Here is a 22,240-nt window from a genome sequence, read left to right on the forward strand (position 1 = left end):
AGTGAAATCAAAGAAGCCCACACACATATTTAGAAGAAAAGAGAGAAATCATGTCACATCAGGCAAGCATGGCAACTTTGGGTGAGAATTTACAAGAGCTGCAAGTTGTGTTTTATCATGTAAATGTTTCTACATTTGAACTGAAGGAGAAAAAATAAAAAAAACTCTGTTCGCTCAGATTGCTTGAGGCTCTTACTCAACTGATTACACCTAAAGCACTGGAATGAGTGAGCATCTCCTATGGAAACTCATCCATTTCTACTGAAGGAAGTCATTAAGACTCACTTCAGCCACTCCAGTACGCATTGTGATCCTCTGAATCTATTCCACTCCTGCATTCATGATACCGCAATCCAAATGACTGTTATTTTGTCTTGTGTTGCGTTTTTTTTTTTTTTTTTTTTTCAAAAGGAGCGCTGCGTGTAAAAATACATCAAAATGACAGGCTCTGAAACAGGTGCAGTCAGATCAGGTAGGGTTCTGAAGAGGGAGCGTGTGGGTGAAAGCGACATGCGACATGTAAGAGCACAGCACACGATCATAAGGTGCTGTTCATATATATATATTTATATATAAATATATTCTACTTCAGACTCGGTGAAGCAGGAAAAGGTTTGGTGTACTGTTCACAGAATATTAATGCTACTCATCTTTCAACTTAGGTTCATTGCAATTCAAAACGGGTGTATATGAGGCTGTGTGTGGTCCAAGTAAACCCCACCCAAATTCATGCCTGTGCGGTGTATCTGAACGATACTGCTACAACCAGAAACAACTGTAGTGGTTAAATGCAGACAGAAAAGTATCGAGTGAACACAGTCATATCAGAAACTACATTCTGCATGGATCATGGACGAAGATGAAACGCTGTGAGGGCGGTTTTATAATGTGATCCAAGGGTCTCTTTTTTTATAATGAGCAACATGAGTACAAAGTGTAAACTTGAGAAAGGGAAAAAAAAATCAGATGCCTGGAAACAATAACAAAAGGGCAAATAGATCAAATGCCATCATGTGAGACTTGCTGTTAGCTTGGTTATTGTACTATATATCAATAAATCTAGTTAAAGCAGCATTCATGTTATATTGAGGCTGTTGCTAATATCAAAAATGTAACAGCGTGTTTTTACTACTCTATTTAAAAACCAGTCCAAACAAAAGACACAACACTGAATTAAAAGATAAAAGCGATACTGTAACATTTTTTTTAATTATTTTTGTTTGACTTCTCATTACAACTGGCACTTCCCACATAAAAAGGGACAATAAATTCACATTTTGGCTATCTAGAAATGCTATTTGATATTCCTTCCATTCCTAATAAAATCACAATTGTAGCCAGACAAAACCTTGGCAGTTAGCTTGTGGCCAGCTGATATCATTTGGTCTCCATTAGGACTGCTAACAACATCAACAATAAGGAGGCTATTTTGCAGCTGACTGATGGGTTGGAGGTAAAAACAGGTGCCTGGTGAAGTCAAACAATGAACCCAGAATAGAAATCTATGAAAGGATAGGAAATAAAGGATGAATCTTTAAACAGACAAATATTTCAATATGCAGAGGTCAAAATATAAGACAGATGTGGTAACATAAGTCAAGTAAAAAAGGCCCCAAACCAGCAATCCCATGTGCCTGAGGGATGCTCCGAGATAAACAACAATCTCAACTACCACAAACCCCCTTTTTCCCTGTAAAGCATAGACCTACGATTCTAACCACACCGGGCCATTCTATATAATACAATACAACATCCTTCAGTAAATCTACAGATAATACAATCACTGCAGGGCTAACAGGGCGACTTTCGAGGAACTGTCAGTGTTCTCTGCATTAAGTTAGTCGATTTATATTTAACAGACATGGATGGAAAAAAATAGATATGCTTTAACCGGTGGCAGAAGTCGTATATTTTCGGCCAGGCCCTGAGGTATCGTGGGGCGGGGTGCAGAAATTCCATGTAAAGAACAGGAAGGAGACAAAAACATCATCGGAAATTAATGGCACTTTTTTTTTTTTTTTTACATTTGAAATTCTCCTGAACTGATTTGAAGTTGCAGACTTGACCAGCCAGTGTTCAGAGTCATTTCAGTGGTCATAAAAGGTCACGATGGAGAAAGAAAATGACACGCAGAGGGAATCCATGTGTTTGTTGGCCGGCCCGGCCAGCCACCCACGCTTCCCTATGGCTGGAAGTGGGGATAAGCACGTTAAAAACAGGCTGCTTTGAAGAAGATGTTCAACCCCTCACTTTTTTGTATCATCCATGGCTTCCAATCTCCCTGCTGACAGGAGTCCTTGTGCAACTGCGCCCCATAAATACACGTGTCCAAAGAAATCAGAAGATACATAGGAAGAAAAAAAATCTAACTACTAATTAGGCAGGACAATCCTCAATATATTTTCTGTTAAAATCCCAGATGAGTGGTAAACGAAGTTTTAACTGTTTGGTTTGTGTGGGATATTCATCTCCCCATTCAAGTGTCACTTACAAACAGGGAAGTAAACTCTTTGTGTCTGCACGTATGCGAGTGTGAGAGTGCTGCTTAGCTCAGTGGCAAAGTAGAGTGGAGGGTTCTCGGCTCTCCGTCCTCAGCTGGACAGGACTCTTTGTGTGCTGCGCTGACCCGGCTGGGCCTGAGGGGCGGGGTGGGGCTCCCTCACTTCACCTCTCCTGTCACCAGTTGGCTTTGACAGCTTTGACATCACTTACCAGGTTCTGAGCAAGGCAGATACCAAAGATCTGGAGAGGAGACCACACAGGACATTAGGTCAAGTGATCAGAATACAACTTGTTACAGCAAAAAAAAAAAAGAAAAAAAAGCAGATTGCTATATTGCAGGGGTTTGCTTGATGATACCGGCTGCCACCACTAGATGGCAGTAATGATATGAACTCAGGCACATTGTTAGTTTTAGGTAAACGCATTATTTAAAACAAGGACTTCTTACCTGTAAAAGTGCAATACCAACAAAGATTCCAGCTACAATAATCAGGTTGTCCTGAAGCCACTTCTCAAACTGTCCCACACAGCCCTTTGTGTAGATGTATTTCTGCCGGTCCAGCTCCTTTTAAAAGACAAAAACAGATTAAATGTAACTTAAGAGTGTATAAATGTTTTTTTAAAATCACATTAAAATGATCTGCTCTTAGGAAAGACATTGGCCCTTTTGTATTATTTAAACAAACATCTGAGCTCTGACCTATGACTAATGTTGAACAAAACAAATAACACAGATAACATTTTGCCCACTGACTCCTGTGCCGCTGAGGAGGGCACAGGGGGAGACTGATAGCTGAGTCATTCTTAGATTACAGCGTGTCAGTGTCTGGACATCATTGAGAATATTAAAGCAGTGTATTCAGTTTCTCGGAGGACCCTGAACAAACAGGCAGAGGCTGTTTCCTGTCACCGGACAGATGGCTGTTTGTGCTGTCAGATTCACACGATGATGAACATGCTCTATTCAGAAATGGCCATAAAAAGGTGTAATTTAGAGCTGCAAAGACACTAAAATGGGGGGAGTAAGAATGGGTGTGAACAGGAGCTCATACAATGCTCCCTTTGTTGCTCTTCATGACAAGTCAACCAGGCGAACCCTTTGTTCTCTTGCAAAACCTGAAAGCTAGCTCTCAACCAATGGGAGGTAAAGAGAGCCCCTTGGCGGCCAATAAAAAAGCAGGAAACACTATGTTGTTCTTGCTGTGAACTTCCTCTGAAGCTATTTCAGCCCTCTCTGCCTTTTCTGTGCCGCTGTCCTCCCTGTGTCTCTTGCTCTTCCTCTTTCCCAGCCTGTACTCCAAAAACAAGCTGCACAGGAACTTACTGCACATCACTGATAGTTTCAGTACAATGTCAATGGCCAGGGCGTTAGCAGAAGAGCACACAGGGAAAATTAATTCATACCAACTCAGTGGCAGGTGGTTCACTGTATTGCAGTGCGCCTAGCAACAGCAATCTTTCTGACTGCAGTGCAGTGAGTTGTAACCACCACACCCACACGCAGAGGAAAAGGGAACGGACTGGCATAACCCACTGAGTCGTCAATTACAGAGCGTAGTAAGGCTGCTCTCTGGGCTATAACTGGAGCCTAATTATCCCTGTTAGAAGAACAATCTGTTATTAAGGCAAGAAGCACGAAAGAGGAGCCTCTACGCGACTTAACCCTATACATTCTGTGTCTGCTGTGTAGGCCAACTGTTTCTATGTACACAGTTTTTTAGTGTTTAAAAAGGGAGACTTTCTCATCAAGAACGTTAAATAAAATACACTATAAAACCTTAATGTGATTGGTTCAGTTTAATGTTGTTTCATTTAAACCATTCATCCATTTTTACTGGGGGGTTTAGACAAGCAATCAAGCCCAATACAAATGAAGCCGATTGCCATTCCACCCTCCCAAACTGCTCGAATCATTTCAATCAAACAGGTTTGCAGCTTGTCCATCAACTCCACCCAGCAGCTTCAACGTCATTTTAACCAGAAAGGCTGGCACATGTCTGCCAATCATGCTCCACTGCTGCCACTGACTGCAATGTGAATGAGAACTGGTTCTGTTTTACTGCTATAATTTTATTAGACTTTTTAAATTATATAGATTTGAATAATAACACAAATCACAATATACGTTTTCCAAGAACGAGGTCATGGCAAGAGATTATGTGGAGAGCGAAGTAAAACAAACACAGGATTTAGTATGGCGAGAGTGGTAGAGACACGTATGGAGATACAAACCCCTTGAAGCCGAACGTCATAACCGCACTGTGTGTTGATGACATCCTCCTGTAACACAAAAATGTGAAATCACCATTTCAGCTACTTGTCACTGTGTTTGAGATGTTGAATAATTGGCTTTAAGTCTGAGTGACAAGAAATAAATGAAGAAATGACAGCTCTGGAGAATAACTCCAAGGCCAACTAATGGCTCCAGAACAATAGCTCTGATAAGAATGTCTAGATCTTGGGAGTCATAATCATTTGTCTGAAAAAGCCAAAACAGTCTTTGTTACGCTGTCTTATCCATTTCTATTGCGTTCTGGTAGCTACTACTACTTTCATTAATGGTACATTTACAGATCTTTTTTTTTTTTTTTTTAAGTCAAATTGTTTATGAAATGCCATTAAATACTGAAAAACGCTAATTATCTTTTCCTTTTTTAAATCAAGACCTTAAAGTCTTTGTAATGCTATTAATAATATATAGGCTGTTTTGTCATCGACCCATCCAGACTCTGTTATGGTAGATTTAGTCACAGTTCCACAATGGCATAGAGACACTTTTTTATCATGATATCAGGGGAACTGATACATTGTTACATCTCTAATTAGTATACTTTCATATATTTCAAAAGTTCAGTTATTTGAATATTGTGATAGTGGCAGACAATTTCTTTAATTGTTACAGCGCTAGATTATAAATTAAAATAATGAAATGCAATTCTGAACACATAATCAATAATCATTGTGGCTAAATGACTCACTGCAGGGTCTTTGACACAGCAGGAGAAGGGGACTCCACAGCGCTCCCTACTGGGGTTCAGCTCAGTGCAGTTGAAGTAGATGTTCAGGTTCCAGTCGTCTGGCCCATGAGCTCCACAGCATGACCACTGACACACCAACAACAACAAGCAGAGATTATGCAGCCAGCTCCAGTTAACAGATTTATTTCTCTGATCTGGTCTTGAAATGGCTCTTCAGAGCCTGGCTCAGGTCAGCCTGGGTGAGTAGCCAGCTTACTGTGGCAGGTAGTGACTACAGATATTGAGACACGAGTGGCGAGACGACAGCGGATCTAATCGCCTTTACAGTACGTCATGACAGAGCCCAGAGTTTACACATGGGAGCCAATTATCTAAACCATCTCATTCATACAATTGGATAATCATTTGAGGGGAAATACAATCACATTAATCAAGAGATTTATGCCACAACTGCATTGGCTGACTCAGTCTTCTCTATGCCTAGGACTGAGCTGATTCAATATCAGTTTCGAACCATCATATAAGCAACAACATTTCTAGACAAGGGAGACTGATTTCAGTCTCAAGAAACATGAGCTGTTAAAAGGAAGTTTGAGTGTTTACTGGAAATGGTACTAAAGTGTTAGTCAGTAGGTGTCGACTCACATATTCCTGGGCAAAGTCAATGAGATTCTGCAAGTCGATGTCATCACGGTAGGCCTTGACATTATTGTTGATGAAAAAGTTGAGCTGGTCTTTGATCCAGTCCTTAAAGACGAAGGCGAGGATCCCCGCAGTCAGCTCCAAGAAGAAGATCAAACCCAGGAACACAGAAAACTGGAAAGCACATGATGCACACAAGCATGAAACACACAAGCAGAAAACAATAAGTCTGTCACTTCAATCAGTGAATCTGAGCCAAAGAGAATCCTGTTTTCTAAAGGATCAAAAGACTAATAATATTATTTCTAACATGTACTGTAAAAGAATTGAATAGACAACCACTCAGATGTAATGTCCCTGTACAGGTCTGGTTGTAGGACCTGTCCTGATTTGCTGAGTGAGTGTGGCAGCAAAAACCGCAGTCCCAGAGGTGCCGTTATATCATCCCTTTACAGTAAATGTAGGAGGAGACGGGGCTAATGATAAATGCACAAAAGCCACATTAGCTCCTCGCTCTGACGCCTGACTTACTGCTGCTAATGGACATCGGCTGGAGTTAATAGCTACTTAGAATCGCAGCCAGCAACAAGGCAGGTTTGTCTGCGTCAGTCACATGTGAATATCAATACAACTGAACCCAAGCAAACCTCCCAAAATGGTTGTGTCATGGCTTTGGGATGTGGAATAAATTCCTATCTTACATCCAACACTATCATCCCTAGTTACACACTGACGGAGTTGTCATTTTTATGGCTAGAATCCACGTTGTGTAAGAAGAAAATGCACTTGTGCCCATGAGCATGTTGTTCTTAAATTAGGATTTGGTCAAATGAATTGTTGGCACACTGCAGAAAGTGTAAAATGTTTGTGCCACTGACCAACAAAATCCTGGTCTAAAGTCAGAATGGCGCTGTATTTTCTTGCTATTTAAAGGGTATGTTTCTCAAGTAGTAAGATGCACCTACACAGGGGATTTCAAAACACATGCACACTCTGCTTGTTAGACAATGCACGGATGGGCTGCGGGCGGGTGAAATGATGCATCATTAATGAGGAAAATATTAATTAAATTCTCTGAAATGTGAACAGAGCAGAGCAGAGCTGCAGAGCTGCTGTCTCACTCCACATTAGGAGAGACATTGTGTGCATTTATGCACAAGGATTAGCATGACTTTATTATGTCAGAAACTAAAAGATTACTTATTTCCTCTGTCAACTTTATAATTCTTAGTTTTTGTGCTTAAATGTCCCACGATATTTGCTGCAGTGACTTTGCTGCTTCTACTATAAAACTCTCAGCAGAAAACAGCTCTTTCTTCCAATATGCCAAATCTATTATCTAAATAGTAGTGAGAATAGTAGAATAGTAGAAGTGCAAGCCCACCTGGCTTTTAAAGGGAAAGAGAGATGACACTTTGATTGGTTGAATTCATGTTACAACTAAAACACACCTATGATATATTAAGGGACTAGATACAACTCCTTTGCCCTCTGTGCTTTACCCTACACCCAGATTATGCACCATTTCTTTAGCAAAGTGGTGTTGGACTTGCCCCAAATGCACTTGCGCTCTGCAGTTTAAACAAGTGGTTCCCAACTGGTCCAGCCACAGGGTCCAGATTTCTCCCTAGTCATTAGTTCAAGGTCCACACGGCAGATAAATTACAACATATTCAATTTTGTTTCACAAAGAGTAAACAACATGTGGGCGTATATTGTTGCTTCAGTGTGTATATTGTATATTGTGTATATTGTTGCTTCAAGACTGGAGACACAAAAACGCTGCAAAGGCATAGCACATTAATACAAAGCCTGAAGTTCAAAATGGACTTGCAACCCATATTTGGACCACAAACCACCAGTTGGGAACCACTGCTTTAGACCATGAGCTGTAGATCATATAAATGAGGCCCATCATTTTTTATAGATCAAAAGACAAAACCAAAAAGTGCCGGTGCAGGAAATATTATTTGACACAGAAAATCTTTTGGTGGCTTATGAGGCACGGATCAGTGTTTCTGATGAAATAGAAGATGGTTTCGTGATGAGATAACACACATTTGTGCCACGCATCCACCCATAACATTTGGCTCGGGTGAGTCAAAGTGACACCTGCTGCAGTGACAGCCTCAGCTCTGGTGTGAAGTGCAGAATTTAAAGGCGTGTGAAGTGGCTAAAATGGTGTCTGTGCTCAGAAAGCTGGGAGGTGGCTTACAAATTTAAGCAGGGAGGTGTTCTCTCTGAGCGCTCCAATGCAGCCAGCAAAGCCCAGGATGAACATGACCCCTCCTACAACGATGAAGAGCCACACAGGGTCGAAGCCCCCGAGGTCTGTGATGGATGACAGATTGGACAGCACGCCCTGAGGGTAAAGGAAAAAAGACCAAAGAAAGTGGTTAAAATTCTGACTATAATACTTCTAAAAAAAATCCAACCTTACTATGTCTATTAAAAGATCCCTGCAAAATTCCTCTCTCCACAAAAACACTCAGTTAACCTTGAAAAGAGATCCTGATATCAAAGAGAAATTGTGAGAATTTAACTAATGCCAAGAGGCCAGCTGGGGCTGCCCTGTTCAGAGATGCAGAAGCAAAGCAGAAATATTGTTATTCGCTAAGAACAGTATCTAGCGAGTGTGTTGCTTTCTAAACAAAATAACAAACCCCAAGAGGGTTTTTTGTATCAATTTATCTACAAACCAATTTCACTCTCTAGCAGATTTTCTGTCCTACCTTTGAAACACGCAACTTTTATCAGAAGAGGCCCAGATCAGAGCAAACATTCACAAACAGACATCTGTCCTTCCTCTCTGCATATCCTGCCCTAACAGCCCCGAGGCCACAGTGCATCCAACATGTTTTCCTGTCAGTCTCTGGTCTGCATCTCACCTCGCACTGACAAACAGAAATGACACCTTGACTCCAAAGAGTGGGCTCATTGTGATGTGAGTCAATATCACAGAGCAGCATAAAAAGGAGGCTGTAGATAGTGATAAAAAAAGCTTAACCATAATGTGTATTCTGGTTCATGTATGATCTCTCACCACCTCTTTTTATATTTCTCACCCATTTTGAAAGAGACGCCACCGAGGTCTGTAAAGGGGGGCACCTGCTCTCAGCTCTGCTTGCTTCTGACATATAGCACACATGTCAAACACTTGCCGTTAAAACCCAAGAAACTGAAATCTCATACTGCTTAGGTTAAGCTCCCACTGCACTGAGCTCAGGGACAGCTATAGGACAGAAGCATAACTACATTCTTGTGTTTTTACGGCACTCGTGCAGAACAAAGTGCCCTCATTTGAATTTAAGCATGAGGCACAGAAACAGTGTAGTCTGGCTGAACGCAGCAGGCTAGAAACTAATCATCTTAGTCACTGAGATCCAAACTCACCATTATGCCTTTGCAGTACCCGCTATTCATCATGCTGCCTAATCCCTTTAAATTATTCACGCCATTCCACCAAGGTACTCCGGTGCAGGCCTATTTGCGCAGAGTTCATGACCAGACGTTACTAATCAGTACATGCTTCCTCGCTGGTGCAGCATTTACCGAACACACTGGTTCAATTTCTCACTAATTAATGAACAAATTTACTGTTAACTCAATTGGAAGAAGTTTTGGATGTGGCCATGATCCACTGCACATGAGAGGTAAATGGCAGCACTTGAAACAGTGACCAGTCTTCATACAACTTTGATGCATTTATTTTTTGGTCATTTTAAAAAATAATTTAATTCCCGGCGGCTATGAGTCTAATGAGTTTATAATTTTGGCTTCCTTATTTTGTACCTGTGCCTACCACTGGCTTCCGTGCAACCATTGGAAAAACATATTAGCTCAACCTTAACAGTAACAAATCACACTTAAGCTGCAGCAACATAAATCATTTCCCAAGACAACTATGACTTGTTTACCAGGACCATTATCAGGTAACATGCGTTTAAGTGCTACAAAGCTTTACAGGGATAGTGCCTTTATTTTCCACGCCACTTCTCTCAAAAGCTCTGTTTTCATCTAAACCCTCTCCTGTAAATTGTACTTCCAGCTCACTCCCGCCGGAATATGGAGAAGAATTTTAGCTATGCTGTTGAGGCAATTACGCTTTACTTCCAAAGTGCGTGTTTGCGTGCATGTGTTTATACTTACCTTCTCCGCCCATGCCCACAGGCCTATGCCCAAGAATGCAGCTCCTAGTAACTGTAAAACAAAGCACACAGAGGAGGCCTCACTGTCAGACGGAGCGCAACAGTGAAACAATGAAGAAGTTAGATATTTGAGACTTAATAAGCATCTACCAATGTTAAAGATAGAAAAAACAAAAAAAGTATTTATCAGGGCTGCATGGTTGTAGTTTGTTCACATTTGATTTACAGTGGTGTCTCCCTGGCAACACATGCAAACCACCCAACAACTGTAACTGATAGATCCATAGTGATCCATGACATCACCTTTTTCCAACAGCCTCACCCACATCCGACACACAGGAGGAGCACAGTCCAAACACAAATCTCTCAGTTGAAAAAAAAAAAACAGTATTCCTCTATAACAGGCAGATAATAGTGGGTTCATGTACAACCCCATCACTTAAAGAAATAAGCTCATTGAGATAATTGGCTTTTAGATCCTTTAAACAAAACCAACTCCTGATATGATTTTTTAACACTCTGCGGACAGAATAAATCATTACATCTGCAGGTCATTGCAGGTTAGAGTCATTGCACTGGGCTGCTTAAGAGGCTAGAGGATCTGATATCCTGAGAGTTAAGTAAAATCCCTTCGGCATAAGCCTCCCATCCCACTGAAGGATGGATATCAAGGTAAAAAATATACCTTCAAAATGGGTAACTGCTTGAGATGGCCGTGACATTGGACCTCAAATGTGAAGAAACAAAATGTACAAAAGCCCCTTTTACACTCCCTGTTCAAAGCAGATGTGATGTTTTTACTGTCAAAACGTCACACCCGTCCTGCTCATGATCCCGTCCTGCTGGCTGTCTCTTTCACACAGTACTCGATCCTCCCCCGTTAGTTCCTCTGTTATGTGGGCGACCCACTGCAGGAGATTTAAAAACCAGCTAGTAGCCACTAGCAGATAACTCAAAGTATGAGATTTGAAAGGTCCTTTCCGTCCAAGCAGAGGATAAGATCGGCTGCCATATAATATATATATAGCGAAAGTAAATGATTGTTATTGCCGTGTTATACCATTGTTATTGTTTAGACAGGGCTGCCAATGCTGTTATGTTAAACATCACATCTCTTAAGTCTGCCATTCCAGCATGACATCTAAAATCACACACTGGAGGATCATGATGCCGCCGTTGTTAGATTCTGTGTAAAGATGGAAATGCGGCAGAAGAAGGGACTTGGTAGTGGCCCTATAGTGCAATTCTCTGTGTCAAAAAGGCTAAAACTAATAGTAAGGTTTCAAGATAATACTAATCAGAAGGCATTCAGTAACGATCACCCATTTCTTAGTAATGTGGCTTTACTCATGTAATGTTATTGTCTAATCAACTGCTTAGCTGCCACAAAATGTCATTCCTGAGAGATTTGAGATGGCAATGAACTGAACTGTGGCACACCATAATGGCAGAGCCTGAAATATAATAGCGCCATTGAAATTGGATTAAATCATATTGTTAGGGAAGCTGATTAAATCAGGGGAAGCAGGTAAACTGATGGCAATCCGTCAGCGCACATAACGAGACCAACAATGTGAAGGTATGCCAAAAAACACGCAGTGACTGTGAAGGGCTGCTGCAGGGTTGGCCTGGTGGTTATGTAAGCGGTTGTAGAGAAGGGTGTGGTGCCTTCAGCTGGAAAGAGACATGCAGGAGGAGTCAAGGTAAGCACGTGGAGATCAGGTAGATTAGACCGACAGCGTGGGAGTATTAAACCATTTGCCCTCTGACTCTAAATAATCCATGCAGATTGAAAAGAGAACACAGACAGATTGAGAAAACAACTCTCACTTACAGGAGGGAAACCACTATTACGCAACTCCATTTAAAGTATAATGTTACAGAATGTTAATATTGCAGATAATTACCAGTAGTGATACTTAATCACAATTATTCCTTAAAGATTTAACTACCTATTATATATACTATATTATATATAACTATTATAATGTTTAAACCAAATAAGGTCTTCAAAAGTTGCCAATATTATTGAATTCTTTACTGTGAAAATAAGACGTGATACATACTGCGCTATGAAGATTATCTTAAAACAGACTTTAGCCCAACAGTTAATTTATTCCATACTATATCAAAATGCAAATACAAAACTTTAATTTAGCAGTCACAGGGACTCAGATTTAGCCATTGGTATTGTAGGCTCTTTGAGTAAGCAAACTTTATAATGACCCCACCCAATATCTGGATTTTAAGTGGAAAAAAAGAGGAAAAAAAGTTCTGCATATTAATCTTTGAGATATTGCGTTGTTTCTATGTTTTTGCCTCTGCTCTTTGACCACACTACCAAGTTCTCCAGGAGCTCCACTTAGTCAGTCTCAGTGAGACTATTCACTCTTTCCCTGAACACAAAATATTTCCCAGCACAAAACTGTGATAATGGTATTTTACTTAATAACTTTGATGGCTCTATATAATGGAAACCTAATACGCACATTTACTGCATGAAAATCTAATAGTAATACCTGTCTGCTGTCAACACACCCTCGCACGACAAATCATATGAAGTCTTAGAGAAAAAAAAAGTACACAATTCATATAATATTTTTTGAAAAAGTTCCCCTAATACTTAGGTTAGGCTTAGGAAAAGAATTGATGCACGTAAATTAAAGTAACTCAGTGTTGACCCTGGTCTCCCGGATAAAAGTCCTGTGTTTGTTTGACCCGTCCTCCACCTCGACCTTCCTCCCTACACAGCCTTTGGTCCTTTTCGATACTACATTGGCGGACTTCCCTCTTTGCTCCCTTCATATGGTGGCAAACAGCTTGCATCAAATAGGTCACATTATCACAGCCTGCAGACTCATAAGTACCTGAGTTATATACAAGTTATAGAGCAACACTCTTTGTAGGTTTAAGAACAGTCAATGAGAACAGCCTGCTGCAGTGTATAAACAATAAAAAACAAGCTGAAGTTGAATATATTTAAGCTGGCAGTATTAGGAAGAACACAAAATAGTTATATTTCAGGTGTGAATGCCATTGCATCAAGTGCTGTCAATCATGGAAGGCGAACACAACACCTGTGTATATTTTATAGAACATTTCTGGCTGCAATTTCTCTTTCTTCATTCCAATCCAGGGCTGGGAACTTTCAAAAGAACCAGCCAACTAAGGAGTGTCCATGAGAACATGAAGGATAAACTAATCCTCCACATTATTTCCAAATAACACAAAGAGCCCAAAATTGAAGTTGCATTTGAGCGACACTTGGATTTAAAAGTTTATTAATGGGAAGTTGTACTCAACTGGAAACAAAGTGACTTGAATTTTGAACACTTGGTGCCGAGTAATGACTCAACATGACAGTTATATAAAGTGTAATAAAATGAGGATCTGAGGGACTCCTACAAAAGGATGTTGCATAATTTTTTTCTTATTGCACCATGAAAAGAAAACATAACTGACATTTTCTAGTAAATTCCTGCCCCGCATGACACATGTTCACCCCGTCTCATTTCTACTACTAAGCCCTTCTCAGGAAATCGGAAAGAGTTGTTGCAACTTTGATGTGAAATATCTGCCTCACATGAAAGCTTGTATTTACTAGGCTATGGTTAATATCTACCTTTGTACCCTTGCGAAATATTTAAAATGGTCTTATTAAGCCAGAGATTATTAGGAATAGCTTGGATTTCGTATCTGTATAATGTGAGGGAAAGAATACATTTCTGGTGATACCAGAGCTGTAGAAATGCCAAATACAGGAGACAAAATCCATACTGTGATGTGATGAGTCATACAGTTTATCATATGGTATTCTGTCAAATTATTATCAATCAATTATATGCATCTAAATTAAATATACAACTGTTCATGGCTAATTGCAGATCATCAATTACAAATTGCCCTGGTGATTCAGTATGGATGCATCACATTCTCTTTTCTCATCTCCTGTTTATTCCCTATTGTGAACTCCAATAAAGCAGCGAAAAAATATCCCCTTTCACTATGGTGCTTCTAAAATAAAACATCAGCCAGACACCAGAAAAATACTTCTATTATTTGGCCAATTTTGTGATTATTTCCGGTCAAAAATACCTCGATGCACGTCAAGTCACATTTCCCCCAGCTAGGGCTTGAGGCGACCTTGAAGGCAGCATTGAGAGAGACAGCGATGGAGGTGTCATGCCTGGTAGCCTGTCATTTTGGCTTACGATGTCTTTCACTATGTCTAAATCTTTCTCAGTCAGTGAATAGTTCCATTACTTAGAAAATACATAATAACTGAAAGACTGCTGATCAAAACTTGACCTTAAAGTCAAGGTTAAAATGTAGTTAATCTCAGCAAAAAGTCTTTCTTTTTTTTCATACTACTAAAGAGACTACTGTTGTATCGCTAAGCTGTGCTGTGAAGTGTGTGTTACTGTATAAGCCTGACACATGTAAGTATATTCTGTATTATGTGCCTTTTAAAGCCATATCCGCAAACTAAACTTCCCCCATGGGACAATAAGGTTTGGATTGAAGTGAATTTGACTGAATGAGTACATTGAAACTGAACTGAACCTTCCTTTGTGCAGTGCTTGTGTTATTTCCTTTTATCCAACTTTTCCCACAGTGTGAGCAGTCAGAGTCACATTCAGGTCAGTCTGTGGCATTGAAATACACTACCTGTGCTTTACTCTGTCAATGCTACCCTGAAACTAAAATGTCCTCCAGGTAATAACCGCTTTTTACTGAGCAGTGGATAAAAGAGGGGGAAAAAAAGAAAGATGCTAATTTTACATGAGATCCACATTTATCTCTTGTATCTCTCAGCAATTAAGCAATAAATCCAAGCACAGTGCTGTGTCTTTGTTTGTTCTTACTTAGTTTATACTTCATTGCTTCTGTTTATTTTAGATGCAAGATGCTTTACAAACCCCTCAGGATTTGTTTCTTTAAATCTCACCTACTGTGGTGAGTAATTTGTTTCCCTTCCTTCTGTACATTTTTATTATTCTATCTCATCTATGTGCTTTTATCACTAAGCAAATAAACAAAGTCTGGAACTCCGCATCCGTGAATCTGCCTCGTTATTCAAAAACGGGCTGTTCAGGTTATTTCTCTGTCAAGTGCTGCTGCAGGATGTGTGTGTCCCAGAGCGAGGGCTTCCTCTCCATGTGGACAGAGAGATTATCAACACTTGAGAAGATGCCTCCCTAAGCTAGCTGATCCCATTAACCTCAACTAACTAGCAGACAAACCAAGCTCCACGCTGCCTGGACACACACAAATACACAGAGTATAGATTTACTCGAGTGTGACTGCCCTGTCGTTGACTCCTTAATAAGCTGAATCTCAAATGTGGCAGGCCATGTGAACGCAACCATTCTTGATGATATGATATCAGCAGCGCTGCCAACAGGATGAACAAAATGAGAAGATTCAACATATCTTGCATTCAGCACTTGATGCTGCAAATTAATGTATCAATTTGGCTGATTTATTAAAACAGCATGTAACTAAAACAAGTTTCGGGGCCAAAATGTATCTGACTAGACTATGACTAGACTATGGATACTCGAGGCTAAGGCTTAGAGGGAGAGAAGGTTAGGCCATGTTCAAAGCTATTACCTTGTATCCAGATATCTACAGATACTGTGACCAGAATGAGACTGCACTTGACATTGGGGTATCAGAGCAGAAATCAAAATGAATCAGAAAAGAAAAATCCCCCTGTGAGTGGACTTTGCCTCCCTGTTCACATTTGATTTTATCTGAGGGAAAGGGCGAACACTCATAAACAGAAAAACATACACATCTGTCCTCAGACATGAGACTAGAAAAGAGGAAAATAGCTGGTATTCGGTGCCTTGTTTTGGATACAGATATCAAGTGTGCTCAGGAGGTTTAGCAAGCTATACACTAGAGGTGTAACTAACAATTACTCCCATAAGACAAAAAAAAGCATCAATGCTCCCATTTGAGAAGCTGGAACCAGCACATGGTAAATGTTTTTTCTTGAAACCATTAATTTGTTGAACCCACTAGTTGATTATAACTAATTATATCAGCTCTACCATACACACCCATACAAAAGTCTACTATGATTTCTTCCAATGCAGACAGAAAGCCCTTTTACACTGCCTGTTCAACGCGGGAATATCGTGCCAATAGGCTATATAAAAGATACAATCGAAGAATGGCAAGACAGAGTTGTCTCGCCTTTAATACAGCATGACAGGAAGTGTCTGTATAAACAGGACAGCTGGCATGACGGGACCATGGGCAGGATGGGTGAGATGTTTTGACAGTGTGTTATGTGTGCAACCAACCGCTGGAGATTTAAAAAGCAGCTAGCAGCAGTTAACGACTCACTCAAAGAAGAACAGCGGCCATAAATGAACGCGAATTGAGAAAACAATAAGATCTTGGAGCTCTTTACTAACTGAGCACAGATCAGCCTCCACATAACAGGCATGGTAAATGATTATTATTGCCATGTTATGCCATTCTTATTGTTCAAGATCACTGCTGAGGCATATGTTATATGTCACACTAAACGCAGATGCTGTTGTATTAAACATCAGGCCCGTCACACCTCTTTTGTTACACAATGCTGGAATGCTGTCTAAAAGCACACAGTGGAGTGACATGATGCCACCGTGGTATGGTTTTGTGTAAAAATGCAAAGACATTGTATATAAGGCAGTGATATAAGGGGCTTATTAGTGGCCCTGTTTAAATGAGCTTAGAGAAAAGCATCAGATACTCTGATTTGAAATACTAGAATCAGCATGTTAGGCATTTTTGCATGAAAAACGACTTAAACAATCTATTTGTTAAACACACTAATCGATTAATTAATTCACCTGACTTCACCCTATTTTACTTCCTTAAATAGAGCACAATAAGGGTAAAGGCTATATCTAAAGTTATCAGATGCACAAGTGCAGCTGGGATTGCAAAAAATTATATTTAAATCCATGCCAAATATGGAGAAAAAAATGACCAACAAGTGTATTTTAATTACATGGTTCACAGACCACATTAGTCGTTCCACCCACTGCAAATAAGTTAGTGCACTTTTGACATTTTTGCATTAAGAAAAAGACTTAATCTATCCGTCAACCACACTTATCGATTAGTTAATTAATTATTTCAGCTCTACTATATGCTATGCAAAAGTTTACAATGCTTTCTTCCAATGCAATCAGAGACGCATCCTGTGTACACAGCACTTGGAAACATGAATCCCTGTCTACCTCTATATGTTTAAGTGGGGTGTCCTCAAATGGCTTAATTCACACCTCTTTACAGCTGACCACGTGCGATGTGATAACTCAAGGTGCATTTTGGGCACTTATAGCTGGAGCTGGCTAATAACACACACACAGCCTGCATCCAACCAAATCAGACATTTGGTTACAAGCTCTTAATTACAGCATGCAGAGCTTCCAAACATTTCAGCAGCTCAGGCAGAAAATATGATTAATTAAGTGGATGTGAGGAATTTGTCTATTGTGAGGACGAGAGAAGGTATGTTGTTCTTGGGTGAGAATGTGTGGCTGTCAACAGCTGCAAGCACAGGCACTGGAGGAATCCAAACAGAAGAGGAGGCACTGGGTTTTACTGCTCTATTTTGTTCAGAAAATTTAGGGTCTTACAAGCATTCTGTCTCAATTTAGGCAGCGTTCTCAAGCCTGACAAGATCACTATGGGAAAGACAAATGGGTTGATTTGTGGAGAATAAACCCCATCTCTCTCTATTTCGGCAATGCACTAGCTTGTCTGTCAAATCCTGTTTCGCAGCACAGAGACAAGAGGAGAACATCTTCAAGCGATTATTAAAGGAAACAGCCAGCGAGCTGGAACTTGTTCTACAGTTTCACAGAGAGCAGACACAGGACTGTTAGTTTGGCCTGAGTGTCAAAACAGTCTGAAAGAACACAATATGAGTCAGACACAACACTACAGCCCTATGACTCAATATTTCCTGGTTGATTGCTCAGTCCAATTGAATTACAGAGCACATTTTCATTTGTGAGGCCAGTTGTAAAATGAATTTGTGCATTGTTCGCTATGAGAACTCTGTGACAAGTTTGGCAGTTTGTATCATATCACCCCAGTCACCCCAAAAAATATGGATATTATAGTGCTCCTACATTTTGAACAGGGATGTTGAGGAATGAAGAGGTGGTGACGAATGAAGGAGGACCAGGAAGAGATCCAGTTGCATGTGGATCCCATGTGCCTGACGTGTCTGTCAGAACAAACATACGAGGGGAGAAAACACAGAATCATACCCGGTCCTCTCCCCAAAGCCTTTGTTATCGCCATCCTTCTTTGTGCGTTTGTGGGTGTGTGAGTGAGAGAAACAATGCTGTCCCACAGAGCCCAAGCACTATAGTGGTGGAGGGAGTGAAAAGGGGGTGCTTGAAAAGAGGAGGGCTGGGTGGTATTCAGGTCCGTGTGGCGTTTTCCTTCCAACAGTGTGTGGGAAGACCCTCTGGGGCTCACAGACACGCCATTCCTTCATCCACAGACATTATAATACACCAGACGCAATGCAGCCGGGCAAGGAGGGAGGGGTGAAGGAGACTGAACAGAGAAACTTTTCAGACTGAGGAGGGATAAATATGGAGGGGGGCTTTGTAAGGGAGATGTGGGATCACTTGCCACTGGTCTAACAATACAGATGAGATGTCATTTCTCAACTGAAACACAATGGTACCAATCCTTACTGCCAAGTTAAAGCACAGAGAGAAACTAACATCTGCCCAGCTTTTGTCATTGCTAAATCTACTTCAGCTACAATCAAATCATCATATTTACTCTCCACTATTAACCAAAATAATGTTTTCAGCAGTGGTGAAAGGTAACAAAGTAATAATATTTTGTTGCAGTACTCAGGTTTGTTTTTTTAGCATCTGTACTTTACTTGAGTTCTTCTATTTATGTCAACTTTCATTTTTACTCCTCTAAATTGTCTTAATAAAATAAATACTTTTACTCCAATACAACTGCCCTTAGCATTTTAGTTACTTATACTACTACAAAATAGGGAAGGAGGGAGGAGGTGGACAGACAAATGAAGGACAGGAAGGAAAAGCAAAATTGGATTTTGTTCTTTAAATCCTTTAAGTTGTAAAACTTGCTTTTCTTCAAGTGTAATGTATGCTCCATTTTAATGTAGTGTCAAAGAAAGGCTTTTTAATTAAAAGCATTTACTTAAAGTCCAAACAAATGCATTATGTCTTCACTGAATCTAGTCTTGACTTTGTTTCTTGTTGAAAGACAAGTATTAAAGCTTGTTAAATTCCTCAGAGGAAGACTGCAGGATAGCAGTTGAAACATGTCAAGGTAAAATTTAACTCACTCTAATTAATCACACTTAATACTTGTCTGTCAACAAGAACCAAAGTAAAGCGCATTTACTTATACTTTTACTTACAAGTACATTTATTATCATAAAATTATTTTTGATAAGTACAGTAAATATCAGATCAGATACTTAAGACTTTTACTCAAGTAATATTCTAATAGGTGACTTTAACTTCTACCAAAGTCATTTTCTGTTAAAATAATTGTACTTTTACTAAAGTATGGCTTTCAGGTACTTCATCCACCACTGATTTTGTCATGAGTGGCATCGAAGAAAAAGTTACATCTGCCCACAGGTTCATAAAAAGAAAACTGGAGAATAAGTGGTCTGCTAATCAAAGTCATGCCAAGAGCGTTTTTCATAACAAACTGAACTACTGTCCTTCGCAAAAACAATTACTGACTTCCTGTAAGACAGTCAAGTAAACAAGCCAATTGATATGCAAGTTATCAAGCTTAAATAACAACAACAAAACCAAAACGACAACACATGGCAGGAGATAAATAATTTAATACTTTTCTCGTAACTTAAACGTATCATGTTACTAGACCCCGGGGATCATCTAAGTTCAGACTCGCTAACGGTGCTAACATAAAGCTAACTTTTGCAGAATATTTAATGAGACTTTAAGTTAGACATTATTTTTCTTGTGATACCGACTGGTAAACAGTATTTACTTACCCAGAATAAAATGTTGAATCCAAATAAGAAGTATTTTACACAGCAGCTGACTTCGGCTCCTTTAAAATGATGGTGTTTTCTACTCATTCTTCCAAGGATAGTGGTGGCTAACTGGCGAGCTAACTGGGAAACTACTTTAAAAGCTTAGCCAAAGCTGCAGTTGTTGAACTACTGAAGCCGAGGTTAGCTGGCTCCATCAGCTACACAAAGCCAAGTCTACTCACCGGGACAGCATTAAGTAAATCAAAGATATACGGCTAATTATCTTTTTCTCGCTTTAACCATTAGCTCGCTAGGCCAGCTAGCTCGCAACTTCTATAGTTAGCATTAGCGGCTAACAACAACAAATGCAGGGACTCTAAGGCAGAGACATTCATCCGCAGTTCAGTCGATATTCAAGTTGTCTGGCGGTAATATGGCAGCGCAAACCGCGAGAAGGAAATAAAGCTGACGGCCTTTCAGCTTAACGTTTCCTCGATTATCTCATTTGCCGCATCGTCCCTTGAAATCTTCATCCTTGTTGTTTTGTGCTGTAAAACAAGCCCCTGCTGTCAAACGAGGAAACCACTGCGCTGCCTTTCGCCCTTTTCACCTCACGAGCGGCCTCTTGTGTCTTAACGACGAGTTTCACTTTTCACTGGGTGGAAAGCAAAAGCAGGACGAGCCACAGTAGCTATGCTGTATCATCCGTAGGGTGAAGTCAGGTAATGTGGGACATCAGGTAAAATAGGACAAATAAGGTTTTCAGTCTTGGGCTCTCTGAATATTAGCAGCCAGTCACCAAATTGTCATTGTATTGTTGTCACAATTGTGTGCCCTTTACATCACATAATCATTTGTAATGGTTTGAGATCACAACTATGGGCAGAAACTATTATACATTACATATGAAGCTGTGAGACCATGTCAGCCACATTACTCCAGAATTAGCCATAATTGTTAGACATGCATGTCCACTGCAGACAATATGGCACCAAGGCAAAAGAACAGGTAAAGCTTGGCAGAAAAGTGGGATGATCTTTTTTAATGTATTCTTAAAAAAATTATTATTTATTATTATTATAAATTATTATTATTTATTATATATTATTAAAATTATTATTATTATTATTATTATTATTATCATTAATACATGCAGCTGAGCAGCTAATTGGTGTGATTGTTTAAAAAACAAACAAACACGATTGTCCTATTTTATCATAAAAGCTGTCCCATTTTACCAGAACATGTCATCAGAGACATGTTTGAAGGTCCAGTGTTTTTGATTACTTTACTTGGCAACATATTTTCTTCACAGAAATACAGCAGGGAAATATAACAAGTTACAAAAAGTAACACCGGCAGGGGATTCGCCGAGTTGTAGGTGGTTTTCTTAGTAATCCACCAAAAAGTGTCCTAAATTACCAGACTTCATCTTATTTTACTCTCTTAAATTGAGCAGAGAGAAGGTAAAGGCTATATTTGAGGTCAACAGATGCACAGGTGCAGCTGGGATTGCAAAAAAAATCTTGCAAAAATATTTTAAAAACAACAGGTGACCAACAGGTGTATTTTCATTACATAGTGCACCGACCACATTAGTCCTACTGCAAATATTGTCTTCTTAACAATATATTATATTATGACTCTTAATCTTATGGCACACTGCAAATCTGTAAAAATAAAAAAGACAGTCAGGAGTTGTAAAAAGGAAACTACTCATCTTGTAAATATGAGCTCCCACAGCTACCGTACAGCTGCTGACTATATGCCACCTTATTTGCAGTTCTCTTTCAAGCCTTTCACTCTCTGAGTTGAACGATTCGTGTGATATCTAACACCAAGATATCACCTTTTTTCTGTCAATAACGCGTTCCAGAATCACGTGGGATGTAATAAGTGAACATTCAGGTTAGTTCACCATATTGTGACTGAGAATAAAAGAC

At 39.9% G+C, this 22,240-nt stretch overlaps 1 protein-coding gene across 1 annotated transcript; it reads right to left on the reverse strand.

Annotated features, from left to right (window-relative positions):
* Window positions 1-1,173: 1,173 nt before the first annotated feature.
* On the reverse strand, window positions 1,174-20,874 carry tspan17 (tetraspanin 17). The gene is made up of 8 exons (XM_042492934.1): window positions 20,316-20,874; window positions 10,272-10,322; window positions 8,338-8,484; window positions 6,126-6,296; window positions 5,481-5,606; window positions 4,735-4,782; window positions 2,951-3,067; window positions 1,174-2,742 (listed from the first exon to the last, which is right to left on the reverse strand). Exons 1-8 carry the CDS (start codon window positions 20,400-20,402, stop codon window positions 2,677-2,679), a joined length of 813 nt encoding a protein of 270 aa, XP_042348868.1. The 5' UTR covers window positions 20,403-20,874; the 3' UTR covers window positions 1,174-2,676.
* Between the last annotated feature and the right edge of the window lie 1,366 nt (window positions 20,875-22,240).

The sequence above is a fragment of the Plectropomus leopardus genome, chromosome 9, assembly GCF_008729295.1.
Source record: "Plectropomus leopardus isolate mb chromosome 9, YSFRI_Pleo_2.0, whole genome shotgun sequence".
NCBI classification, from domain to species: domain Eukaryota; kingdom Metazoa; phylum Chordata; class Actinopteri; order Perciformes; family Serranidae; genus Plectropomus; species Plectropomus leopardus.

Bases quoted from the DNA above. Each gene is read 5' to 3' on its own strand.
- tspan17 (XM_042492934.1), bottom strand. From the start codon at position 20,402: ATGAGTAGAAAACACCATCATTTTAAAGGAGCCGAAGTCAGCTGCTGT. The intron at 10,323-20,315 runs GTAAGTAAATAC...TTTGTTTTACAG, and splicing joins GATTCAACATTTTATTCTGG to TTACTAGGAGCTGCATTCTT. The intron at 6,297-8,337 runs GTAAGCCACCTC...TGTGCTTTCCAG, and splicing joins ACACCTCCCTGCTTAAATTT to TTTTCTGTGTTCCTGGGTTT.